Raw genomic sequence first — 13,723 nt, 5'->3', positions numbered from 1 at the left:
CAGATCCCTGAGGCACCCCACTGGTGACTGACCTCATTGCAGATTATGACCCTTCTACAACCAGTCTTTGCCTTCTGTGGGCAAACCAGTTCTGGATGCACAAAGCAATGTCCCTTTGGATCCCATACCTCCTTCCTTTCTCAATAAGCCTTGGATGGGGTACCTTATCAAATGCCTTGCTGAAATCCATATACACCAGATCTGCTGTTCTTTCTTCATCATTGTGTTTAGTCACATCCTCAAAAATTTCAGTCAGGCTCATAAGGCATGACATGCCCTTGTCAAAGCCATGCTGACTATTCCTAATCATATTATACCTCTCCAAAGGTTCATAAATCTTGCCTCCCAGGATCTTCTCCATCAACTTACCAATGACTGAGGTAAGAATCAGTGGTCTATAATTTCCTGGGCTATCTCTATTCCCTTTCTTGAATAAAGGAACAACATTCACAACCTTCCAATCATCTGGAACCTCTCCCATTCCCCATTGATGATGCAAAGATCATCGTCAGAGGCTCAGCAATCTCCTCCCTCACCTCCCACAGTAGCCTGGGGTACATCACATCCGGTCCTGGGGATTTATCCAATTGATGCTTTCCAAAAGTTCCAGCACATCCTTTCTTAATATCTACATGCTCAAGCTTTTCTGTCTGCTGTAAGTCATCCCTACAATCACCAAGATCCTTTTCTGTAGTGAATACTGAAGTAAAGTATTCATTAAGTACCTCTGCTATTTCCTCCAATTCCATACACATTTTCCCACTGTCACACTTGATAGGTCCTATTCTTTCACATCTTATCTTCCTGTTCTTCACATACTTGTAGAATGCCTTGGGGTTTTCCTTAATTCTGCCTGCCAAGGCCTTCTCATGGCCCCTTCTGGCTCTCCTAATTTCCTTCTTAAGCTCCTTCCTGTTAGCTTTATAATCTTCTAGAACTCTAACATTACCTAGCTCTCTGAACCTTTTGTAAGCTTTTCTTTTCTTCTTGGCTAGATTTATTACAGCCTTTGTACACCACAGTTCCTGTACCCTACCATAACTTTCCTGTTTCATTGGAATGTACCTATGCAGAACTCCACACAAATATCTCCTGATATTTGCCACATTTCTTCTGCACTTTTCCCTGAGAACATCTGTTTCCAATTTAAGCCTCAAATTTCCTGCCTGGTAGCATCATAATTCCCCTTACTCCAATTAAATGCTTTTCTAACTTGTCTTTTCCTAGCTCTCTATTGTATTGTAAAGGAATAGATTTTTGATCACTATCTCCAAAATGCTCTCCCACTGAGAGATCTGACACCTGACCTGGTTCATTTCCCAATCCCAAATCATGTACTTCCTTGCCTCTTGTAGGCTTATCTACATATTGTGTCAAGAAACCTTCACCCCATCTAAACCCCTTGCTCAAGGGAGATGCCAAATGATATTTGGGAAATTGAAATCTCCCATCACGACAATTCTGTTACTATTACACCTTTCCAGGATCTGTTTCCCTATCTTCTCCTCGATATCCCTGTTACTATTGGGCAACCTATAAAAAACAGCCAGTAAAGTTAATCTCTCCTCACAGAGACTCCATAGACAATCCTTCCATGGCGTCCACCATTTCTGCAGCCGTGACACTATCTCTGATCAACAGTGCCACGCACACACCTCTTTTGCCTCCCTCCATGTCCTTTCTGGAGCATCTAAAACCCAGCACTTGAAGTAACCATTCCTGTCCCTGAGCTATCCAAGTCTCTGTAATGGCCACCATATCATATCTCCAAGTTCTTATCCACGCTCTAAGCTCATCCACTTTGTTCACAACACTCCTTGTGTTAAAATAGATGCATCTCAAATCTTCGGTCTGAGCACGTCCCTTCTCTGTCACCTGCCTATCCTCTCTCTCGCATTGTCTACAAGCTTTCTCTATTTGTAAGCTAACCTCCTCTTCCCCAGTCTCTTCAGTTCAGTTCCCACCCCCAACAATTCTAGTTTAAGCTCTTCCCAGTAGCCTTATCAAACCTCTCCGCCAGGATATTGGTCCCACTGGGATTCAAGTACAACCCGTCCTTTTTGTACAGGTCACACCTGCCCCAGAAGAGGTCCCAATTATCTAGAAATCAGAATCCCTGATCCCTGCTCCAATCCCTCAGCCACACAATTATCCTCCACCTCATTCTATTCCTATTCTCACTGTCGTGTTGCACAGGCAGTAATCTCGAGATTACTACCTTTGTGGTCCTACTTCTCAACTTCCTTCCTAATTCCCTGTAATCTTTTTTCAGGACTTCTTCCCTTTTCCTTCCTATGTCATTGGTACCAATATGTACAATGACCTCTGTCTGTTCTCCCTCCCACTGCAGGATATCTTGGATGCAATCCGAAACATCCCGGACTCTGGCACCTGGGAGGCAAATTACCATCCGAGTTTCTTTCCTGCGTCCACAGACTCGCCTGTCTGACCCCCTAACTATTAGGATAACTTTTATTACTCCAATTCCTCTAATTAGATCCAAGTGTTACTCCCTAAAAATTTACAGACTAACCTTTCCTTTTTATTATCCCCAATTAGAAAACTAATTCCAATTGAATTCCTATTCTTAGTTAACTTCCGTTTCAGTTCAAGTCAGTATGTCTACAAATTAAAAACATTATATGTCTATACAGCATAACTCCTTTCACAAAAGCAACACTTTTAACCAAAGTATATCTCATTCAGTAACTTTATCAAAATCTTTGCATAAATAATCAGTTATTGCAGAAAATCAAATTCAGATCCTTCAAATGAAAATGAACTTATACATCCAACTGTATTAAATCCTCTACATCATGAAGCATTTCATTCCCACACTGGTTCTTCATCGTGGGTGGCTCGCCATCCTGTTTCTTGTTTCGTTGGATAAAATAGTTGATCATGCACAGGAAGTCAATTCACAATACTAACACAAAAAAACCAGACCAAATCTCTTGGTGTGATTTAATAGAACTAATTCATGATTACTTGGTGGAGATCTTGGACACTCATCCCTGATGATATTGTCTCATTACAGCTGCTGCGTGTTAGTAATGACAGGGGATCATGGGTTTGTGCCTCTGGTGGACTGTCCTCTCCAGGGTGCAAGCCTGGGCCGGAAGATTTGAAGAACCGGCTGTTTCCCATGCAGCGGGTTCCCGCTCTCCACGTCGCTGATGTCGTCCAAGGGAAGGGCAAACGCCGACAGAGCTTGGCACCAGTGTTGTCACAGAGGTTGCCAGAGTGAAGTTGTAAACAACATCAAACTATCTTAGGGACTCCAGCTTTGGATTTTTTCCTCAGGGTTTACTTCCGAAGCCGTATCCCATGGGTGGGTATGGCCGCAAAGAAGTAGAGGTTTAAAATCAGAGTTTTCCTTCTCCTAAGCGTGCTGCCATTCAAGACTGTCGAGCCCCACCTGCCTGAAGCAACTGGTTTTGAGGCACCAGTTGTTCGCCTTTGGCCTTTTTCTTGTTAGTAGAAAGTAAGTAAGGTAGACATAGTCACTGCTAATTCCACTTATAACAGTTTTCTGTCTTTAAATCCTCGCATATATATTTTATATCCTTGCCTAACTTCTTCCCCCCACCCACTACAAGTTCCTTTTTTTAATCCAGTAAGCCTTGTTTTCATCCCTTCACAAGTGGAGCTTTCTAACAATACATCTTTAGATTTAATTAACCTGGGTTATACAGGCCTCAATATCTCTTGAAAACCAAGGTTCCCAATAATTGTTACCTTTACCTTTTTTTCTGACGAGCAGGCACATAAAAGCTTTGTATTCTCAAAATTTTGTTTTTGAAGGCCTCCAACTTTCCAAGTACACCTCTGCCAAAAAACAGTCTGTCTCAATCCACACTTGCCTGTTCATTTCTGACACCATCTTTTCTCCAATTTAGGATTTTAACCCATGGAGCAGATCTATCTCTTTGCATATTTAGTTTGAAACTAATGGCATTGTGGTCACTGGATGTGTTTCCCTACACATACTTCTGTCTCCTGCCCTGTCTCATTGCCTAATAGCAGATACAATATAACACACTCTCTCTCTCCCTGAACACACTTGACAAACTCTATGGGAATCCCAGTCAATACGTAGAAAGTTAAAATCTCCAATTATGTTTCTTGCAACAGTATGCAATCTCTTTACAAATTTGATCCTCCAAATCCCTAGAATTGTTTTTTTTTGTGGAAGATGATCATTCGATTGAAATTTCCCTTCAGATTTATAATCACAGTCATGGGAACATAAGGCGGCTGGTGAGAGGGATGAATATGTTGCATGAAATAGACTGAGGGCCAGACAAAACGCTGGAAGAACTCAGCATGTCAACCACCATGACCTGCTGACTTCTTGCCTTTTGTCTGTTGCTCTAGATTCCAGCATCTTCAATCTCTTTTGTCTCAAACACACTGAGATTTCCTAAGAAAATTCCAGATTATTCTGTTGAAAAGATGTCCAAACATTGTGGTGACTGATGGAGTGGCAATTAATATTGACACACAGTGCCTTAAATAGTAAAGAATATTGGAACTGGTATCTTGCATTCTAACTTTAAAACCAGACAGTAAGTTATTTTGTGCAGCACACACAAAATGCTGGAGGAACTCAGCAGGCCTGGTAGCATCTATGGAAAAGAGTACAGTCGATGGTTTAGGCTGAGGGCCTTCTTGCTTGGATTTCCAGCATCTGCAGATTTTATCTTCTTAATAAATTATTTTTGGTGTTCACGTTGAATGAACTTCACAGCATAGTGGAATCTTCACATTCAAAATAATTACAATGTAACAATTTGTCACAAATTCTGAAATAGATGCCTCAGAGGAAATAGTGTGTTATGTCAGTTGAAATGGTACTGCTCTGAAGTTACCCTAACGAGTGATACGTTAGTTTCTATCAAATTGTAGTGAATTATTTATTTGGTGAGTGCATTTCTATGGAGACAAGCCCTGGTTCCTCACTTGCTAAGTTCAGCTCAGCATTCCATTCAGTGAGAGGACAGCCCTCTACAACATGGGTCCCACTTAGATTTCAAAGAGCATTTGTAAGAATGTCCCAAGGCGAAGGTAGCGTCTGCATAGTCCCTGACCTTCCCTAAATCTGTTCAGCACAGGAACTCAGCTCCAGTGGTGCACTGTGAGGGGTTAGTTGTGAACAGTTGGTTCTTCATATCGATTTTGTTGTATCACGCCAGCTTTATATGCATGCCAGAGGTCTGACTGGGTGTGCTTTCCAATAAGGCATCTCAAAACAATTTTTGTACTTGAACATTGATTTCTGTAGAAGCAGCCCTGAACCTGTGGATAAATGTTGCAGTTGAGAGATCTGTCTGAATAATGTTGAGCCTTCTAACATCACTGTAAGATGGTAATGGTCCACCTGACCTGCTCGTTTCTTCCTAATTTATGTTCGGTTCTTCATACTGAAACCGAATATAGATTGGCTGAGGAAGATGCTGCAAGCGAACAGCACAGCCTAAGGTGACATCCTTCATACAGTTCATAAAACTACTTCTTTCATTACTTTTACAACTTTTTCTTCTTCAAATATGATTTTGATGGTGCATTTTTAGGTCAATTGAGCAAATTGGCGCTTTGCTATCTCTGAGGGAGTTCACTGAGATTTCAAACAATGTACAGCATGGAGACAGGGCACGAGTCCATGATTGACTCTATTTCACACCAATCTCCATAAAAACCATCATTTTAGACCATAAGACATAGGAGCAGAATTAGGCCATTGGCCCATTGTGTCTGCTCTGCCATTCAGACATGGCTGATCCTTTTTCCCCTCCTCAGCCCCACTTCCCGGCCTTCTCCCCGTAACTTTTGATGTTGTGTCAAGACCCTATCAATCTCTGCCTTAAATTCACCCAATGACCTGGCCTCCACAGCTGCTTGTGGTAACAATTTCCACACATTCACCTCCATCTGGCTAAAGAAATTTCCCCACATCTCTGTTTTAAATCATTGATATAGAGCATTAAAAAAAAGCTGTCCCAACACCGACCCCTGCAGAACTCCACGAGTCACTGGCAACCAACCAGAAAAGGATCCTTTCATTCCCACTTGCTGCTTCTTACCAATCAGCCAATGCTCTAACCATACCAGTAATTTCCCTGTAATACCACAGGCTCTTAACTTGCTAAGCAACCTCATGTGTGGCACCTTGTCAAAGGCCATCTGAAATAGACAACATCCACTGAATATCCTTTATCTATCCTACTTGTAATCTCCTTAAAGAATTCCCACAGGTTCTTCAGGCAAGATTTTCCCTTAAGGACTTTGTCCTATGTTGTCCTGTGTCACCAAGTATTCCATCTCACCAATTAACGTGTCGAGCAAAATTGAGATCAGTGAGGATGAGAGTGGAAAGAAAGTAAGTATTCAGTGCAGTCTGCCTGCATTTGACCAGTCACGTTCTTTGTCTCTCTCTCTCTCCCTCTTGCCCACTGCTGCCAGAGTCTTGGGTCTTGGGCAAGGTTTTATCGATGCGGTTTGTGGATTGGAGTCTGTACTTCATGTTGCGATGTGTTTCTGCTTTCTGTAAACTCCTTTTTTATTGCTATTTTGTGTAGTTTTGATTGGAGCAGTCGAGCTCTCTGGCTTGCAGTCAGTGAATGTCACAGTGCTAAACTGAACTGAACTAAACGGAACGTTTCTAGACTCTGTGGGTTGATGTTTCATTTCCTGTGTTTTTCACTCATCTTTTTGCTGTTTGTGCAATTTGCTCTTTTTTATGGCATGTTGTGAGCTGGTGATTTCCTTGAACGGGTTCCATAGTGTTTCTTTGTTTCATGGCTGTCTGTGGGAAGACACATCTCTGGGTTGTATACTGCATACGTACTTTGATAATAAATGTACTTTGAACTTTGACGATCCTTCCTTCACCACCACCATTACATCATCCTTCTACCTCTCCATCTCTTTCCCTCTCTTTTCATACCCACCTCCCCCTCTCCAAAAGCTCCACTTCCCTCCAGTCTATTCTAGCTCTTCTCTAATCTATTCCAAAATACAAAACGAGGAGTAAGATCTTCCACCCCCATTCAGGTACCCATACCAGAAACTCCTCAAACATGAGGACCTGAGATATAGGGAAAGGTTGAATAGAAAAGTTTTTATTCCCTGAAGAGTAATAGAATGAGGGGAGATTTGATACAGAGTATATTATGAGCAGTCTAGATAGGGTAAATGGAAACCTGTTTTTTCTGTTGAGGTTGGGTGAGACTAAAACCAGAGGTCATAAGTTAAGAGTGAAAGGTGAAATAGTTAAAGGGAACCTGTCAGAGAAGAGTGTAGTGCGAATGTGAAATGAGTGGTTGAATGCAACATTTAACAGAAGTTTGGATAAATACATGGACAGAAGGGATATGGACCAGGTGTGGACAGAATAACAGTTTCTGAATAACAGAATCTGTTTCTGTGCTCTAATGCTCTATGACTTCCTCCACAGTAATGCCCATTTACAATTGGGCTCGGGCCTTTCCGAGCAACAGGAGCCTCTACACTATCCCAGAAGACTGTTTGGGAAACCTTACATTGGCTTCATAATTCTGATGAATTGGATTCACCAGACAGGAATTGTGCCAGGTTATTCCTGAGCTAAGCATAACAATCCCTATTCTAAACAAATGGAAAATTGAACATACAGTACATCACAGTACATATTCTTAAGCCCTCAGGGTTATACCAACCTCTTAAACTACTCTAAAATCAGTAATGCTTCCCTCCCATATAACCTTCCATTTTTGTAAAATCCATGTGTCTCTTAAATGTCTTTAATGTATCTCCCTCTACCACCATTACTGGCACCATGCACCCTCCACTCTTTGAGTAAAAACCTTACCTCTGACCTCCCCCCCCCCCATAATTTCTAACAACTCCCTTAAAATTATGCCTTAATGTATTATCCACTCCCACCCTGAGTAAATGTCTCTCACTGTCCATTCTGTCTATGCCTCTTATCTTCTACACCTCTCGTTCTACTTCATTCCAAAAAGAAAAGCCCTAAATCACTCATCTTTCCTCATGAGACATGCCCTTTAATCAAGGCAGCATCCTAGTAAACCTTCTCTGCACCCTCTCTAAAGCTTCCACATCTATATATTAATCTCACTTCTCAGGTAACTTCGAGCATGAATGAGTTTCTGGTTTAACCAATTTTATAAATATTTTAAAATTTATAAGAGAAGCAATAAATGTTGATAATGTTTAATTCTCCTGGTGTGTGTGGTGACAGAGGAGTGTGGAGAGGCCTTCACTGGCTGTAAATATCTTTCTGTGAGGACAGCCAACTATGCTGCGTCAAGTACTGGCAGCCAACTCTCCTGAGGAAATGCAAGAGACTGCAGATATTGGAATTTCAACCAACATCCGAGATGCTATAAGACATTGGAGAGGCCTAATTTGGAGAATTGTGTGCAGTTTTGGTCACCTACCTACCTAAGATGTAAATAAGGTTGAAAGAGTATAGAAAAAATTTACAAGGATGTTGCTGGGACTGGAGGGCCTGAGTTATAAGGAAAGATTGAATAGGTTAGGACTTGGAATGTAAAAGACTGAGGGGAGATTTGATAGGTACATACAAAATTATGAAGGGTATAGATACAGTAAATGCAAGCAGGCTTTTTCTTCTAAGGTTGGGTGGTCATGGATTAAGGTTGAAAGGGAATATGCGAGGAAATTGCTTGTGAGAGTGTACAACAAGCTGCTAACACAAGTGGTGCACGCAAACTGAATTCCAACGTTTAACAAATGTTTGAATATGTACATGGACGACAGGGGTATGCAGAGCATTGGTCCAAGGTTCAGGTTGATGGGAGTAGACAGCTTAATTGTTCAGCATGGACTAGATGGGCTGAAGGGCCTGTTTCTGTGCTGTACCTTTCTATCATTCTACACTGGAGGAAAGCAGGTGAGGCAGCTTCTGTGGAGGGAAATGGACAGACGTCCATTTCAGGTCAAGGCCTTTCATTTGGGCCAAATGTGAGATCTTGATCTGCAATGTTGACTGCTTGTATTTCTCCACAATATGCTGCCTGACCAGTACCTCATGTATTGCCCCTATGCAGGGCCAGAGTAGAACAGAAAGCTCACCCAAGGGGTAGCTGCCAGGAGAGCTGAACGCTCCACAAATAAAACAGGAGCCAGAAGCCCTCGGGCCTAGCTGCCAGTAAGTTCTCACCTGATGTGATCTTGGCCCGTTTCCTGCCTGCTGCCCCGAAGCCAGAATCCCCAAGGAGCCCAGGAATCTGTCCAGCTTGCATTTGAATACATTCAGTGTTTCATCCTCTCTAGATTTCAAAGACAGAGAATGTCAAAACTCTCTATGAGAAACAAATCCTTCTCATCTCCATCTTAAATGAAAGCCACATTTCTCCATCGGCCCTCCAGTGACTAAGCCAAGCCAAAGTCCCTCAGCTATGGGCTGCCTGTCAGATTCAAGGCTTTGGTGTGACATGTTAACTGTTCATCTGATTTATAATTCATGTTTTGTAAGACGTGGTTTCTTTGCCAGCACTCCTTTGCTACATAAGAGCATTATCTGTTTCACTGTCTGGAGTTTATTTAAGCAAGTGTCAGTGTGAGATAGCATGATTATCTCAGAAATTAGGAAACTATTCCTTATAAAATCACCTATATGATGTTTGCAAGACACACAAAATGCTGGAGGAACTCAGCAGGCCAGGCAGCATCTATAGAAAAAAGTATGGTCAACGTTTCAAGCCAAGACCCTTTGACAGGACTGGAGAAAAAAAGATGAGGAGTAGATTTAAAAGGTGGAGGGAGGGCAGGGGGAAACACAAGTGATGGAAGAAGCCAGGAGGGGGAGGGATGAAGTAAATAGCTGGGAAGTTGATTGTTGAAAGAGACACTGGGCTGGAGAAGGGGGAGTCTGATAGGTGGGGATAGAAGGCCATGGAAGGAAGAAAAGAGGGGAGGAGCACCAGAGGGAGGCAATAGGCAGGCAAGGAGATAAGGTGAGAGAAGGAAAAGGAAATGGGGACTGCTGAAGGAGAGGGTGAGGGTGGGGGTGGGGTGTCAATACAAGAAGTTCAAGAAAAGGAATGCTCCAAACACCCTCACAGATCACATCTGGGGCAAAATAGTCCCTACTCCACTCAATTACCTTCACCTCCATCACACAGTGTATAACAACTGCACTTTTTTTCATAGATACTGCCTGGCCTGCTGAGTTCCTCCAGCATTTAGTGTGTGTTGCTCGGATTTCCAGCATCTGCTGATTTTCTCTTGGTTGTGCACTGTAATAACTCAGCAAGGCTTATTCCCAGATCCTCAAACTCCATGTAGAGAGAACAAAAAAGACTGTCTGCAAGCAAAGAAAATGGATAACACAGCCTGGCGTTGCTTTAGAAAGGATGATAAAGGCCTGTTAATGTCAACTAATCTGTCTGAAAGAGGTGCAGAGGGTGCAAGGAGGAGAGAGAATTAAACATGCTGATGCTGTGAGATATAGTGCACTTCATTTGCTGGAAATCTGTCATATGGGATTGCTGGAAATACACACAGGATGGTATGTGATTTAAAAGAAGTTGGAAGCCATGTGTCTCCAGAGGCCTGCTGTTTTTGTTTATGCTCCAGTATTATGCATCATGATTGTATCAGTTTGTTATTGTCACATGTACTGAGATAGAGTGAAAACCCTTTGCTGCATGTCATCTAGACAGATTGTGTTGCCGTTAAGGCATTTGTTTAGTTTATTATATTTTCGCTTTAGTAATTTGTTTGTAATCGTTTTCTAGTTAAAGTTAAGGTTGTTTAAAGTAAATTCGTTGTCTGTGATATATCACGGCATGCGATGACGTCACACCTGGTTTTGTCGCGTCTTGTGGGAAAATACCGGTTTGGAGAAACGGGAAGGAGGGGGCTTATGTGTGCAGGATCAGCGCAAGAAAAGTTTTCTTTCTATGCACTAGAAACATCAGAGAAGCAACACCTTTTCACCATACGTTAGTGTGGAAGAGTGAACAGTAAACGGTTAATCTTACTGGGTCCACGCCTCATTGACCGGTTTATACTTGGTGTTTAGTTCAGAGTTCTTTTACACCTGTGCGAGAACACTACACAGATCATACAGCATTTGATCAAAGAACATAATTATACTGAGGTAGTAAACAAGAAGCAGAATGCCACAGTTACAGGGAAAATGCAGGGCAGGAAGATAAATAAAGTGCAAGGGCTTGACAAGATTGACTGAGCAATCAAGCATTCAAGATTTCAGCTTTTAGCATATTACATTCAATAGTCTGATAATAGTGCAATAGAATCTCTCTGGTGGTATGTGTTCTCAGCCCTCTGTATCTTCTGCCAGGCAGGAGAGGGGAGAAAGGAGAACGTTAATGCGGGAGGGGTCCATGGTTATGACACTTGCTTCCCTGAGGCAGCAGGATGTATAGAAAGAGTCAGCAGAGTGCAAGCTGCTTTGTGTGATGGACTAGGCTGTGTTCACAGCTCTCAGCAATTTCTTGCAGGTTGGTAGACATTGGTTCTAATTTTTTGTAGAATTCCCTGGATTCTTCTGGAGAGTCCATGATAGTAAATATAATCTCATGTTAAGAAACTAGGGAAAGGGGATATACATCTGATTATGGTAGTGAAAATGTCCTCTTTTTAATATTAAAGTTTAATAAAACTTTTGTTCTATCTACAAATTTTCAAATAACTCTGAGCAGTTTGCTAACCCTTTTGTTTCTGTGCTGACACAGGGAGATATTCTGAGGACCAGCCTGCAGATAGAATTTGGCGACGGTACTGCAGTTACCTATGCTAATCTCAGCTCCGTCAAAGGAGGGATCAAGCACGTGTACAAGCACAGCGGAATCTACCGTGTCATTGCACAAGCAAAGAACAACCTGGGATCCACGCAAGCTATTCTGTTCCTGCATGTAAATTGTAGGTCAATATTACAAAGTTGAGAGTGTACCATTGATACTATAGAGAAAGTACAGAGGAGATTTACAAGGATGTTGCCTGGATTGGAGAGGATGCCCTATGAGAACAGGTTGAGTGAACTTGGCCTTTTCTCCTTGGAGCAACAGAGGATGAGAGGTGACCTGATAGAGGTGTATAAGATGATGTGAGGCACTGATCGTGTGAATAGCCAGAGGCTTGTTCCCAGGGCTGAAATGGCTAGCATGACGGAGCATCGTTTTAAGGTGCTTGGAAGTATGTTCTCTTAGATAGGTACATGGAGCTTAGAAAAGTGGAGTGCTCTGTGGTTGGGAAACTCTAGGCAGTTTCCCAAGGAAATTAGATAGTCAGCACAATGTTGTGCGTTGAAGGGCTTGTAATGTGCTGTAGATTTCTATGATTCTATGTTGAAAGGCTCAAAAAACATTGTGAAGTCAATGAATGTAAAGACCTAGGTTGTTGACTTGTAAAAACAATTTATACTTAGCTATTTGCATCAAGTGTGCAAAATTGTAGGAACGGATGTAAGTCTCTATCTTTGAAATCTGGCTAAATCAAATACCATTCAAATTTGAGTACAGTTGTAGAATTGTGGGACAGTACAGCATGGATACAGACACTTCAGCCCAATGATTCAATACCAACAACTGCTCCCCCTGCCCAGCTAATGCTTCTTGCATTCAGCCTATATCCTGTCTCTTTCCTCCATGTACTCATCTAAGTGCTTCTTAAATGATTGCATTGTACTGTCCTCAGTCAGTTCTTCTAGTACTCAGCACTCTCTGTATGAAAAAGTCCCCCTCAGCTGCCATTTAAATCTTCTTCCATCCCACATTCTGAAGCTTGCCCTCTAGTTTTTGACTTTTCTCGCACAGAGGCTATGTACCATGCTGGCTAAGATGCCCGCCTAAGCTAGTTTCAATTGCCTGTGTTAGCCCATGTCCCTCTAACCCAGGGGTTCACAACCCTTTTTCTGCCATGGACCCCTGCTATTAGCAAAGAGGACTATGACCCAGGTTGGGAAACCCTGCTAAATCTTTCATATTCATTTTATCTTTTGAAGGTTGTTATGGTACCTGCCTTAGCTACCATTGACTAAAGGTAAATTGCCATCCTCTGGGTAACCCTAGAATATAATGGCTTTTGTGTCATATCACAAGATCTTTTTCTTCTTTTATAGAGCCTTCCAATTTACCCCTTTCCTTGCTCCAATGCATTTTCAAAATCGCTGACTAATGTGTTCTTTATAAGACTTGCATTCATCTTCGGCATTTCAGATTTAGTTAATGTAGCTTTCTAAACTCAGATGAGGACTCAGTGTGAGTTAGAATGCAGTAAAACTGATGAGCTGGTACCCTTGAGACTCTGGAAGACTAACAGATTTATTACACTATTGGATATTCCTCCTGTTAATGCCTCAAAGCAATTTTATTTCACTTTCTTTACACGGTAGGTTAATAAATTTTCTGATGATCCTGTTGAGACTTAAAAGAAAGTCCTGATAAGTGAACCCTGATGAATGCAAAGGGAGCTTACAACACATAATCCAATGAACCAGATAATGTCCCATCAAGATTTCCAAACAATTAGATACTAAATTGTGGACTTTGACTGTATATCATGAGCTAGTGATTGGAAATCTGACCTTTTCTGTTTTCTCTTGGATCTCCCAGATGTTGTTAAGAAAGTTCTCATGCTTTTTTATTATCTTGGATTATGAAACTGAGTATTTTACTTCACATTTATATTAGTAATCTGGAGGAGGGGTCAATAAGTAAGATATCAAAGT

General features: G+C 41.8%; 1 protein-coding gene across 4 annotated transcripts in view; it reads left to right on the top strand.

Moving 5' to 3' along the window:
- The window catches only part of LOC140715125 (VPS10 domain-containing receptor SorCS1-like), a 1,248,501-nt gene that overhangs the window by 1,177,249 nt on the left and 57,529 nt on the right, over window positions 1-13,723 (top strand). For all 4 annotated transcript variants that reach the window (XR_012096067.1, XM_073026870.1, XM_073026869.1 and 1 more), the window contains exon 19: window positions 11,730-11,916. Coding sequence is in view for 3 of the 4 variants with exons in the window: in XM_073026870.1 (XP_072882971.1) it covers window positions 11,730-11,916 (187 nt within the window). In the remaining variant the exon portion in view is untranslated. The remainder of the gene's footprint in view (window positions 1-11,729; window positions 11,917-13,723) is intronic.

This window comes from Hemitrygon akajei, chromosome 23 (assembly GCF_048418815.1).
Source record: "Hemitrygon akajei chromosome 23, sHemAka1.3, whole genome shotgun sequence".
NCBI classification, from domain to species: Eukaryota; Metazoa; Chordata; class Chondrichthyes; order Myliobatiformes; family Dasyatidae; genus Hemitrygon; species Hemitrygon akajei.
This window is presented reverse-complemented; position numbering and strand designations above follow the sequence as displayed.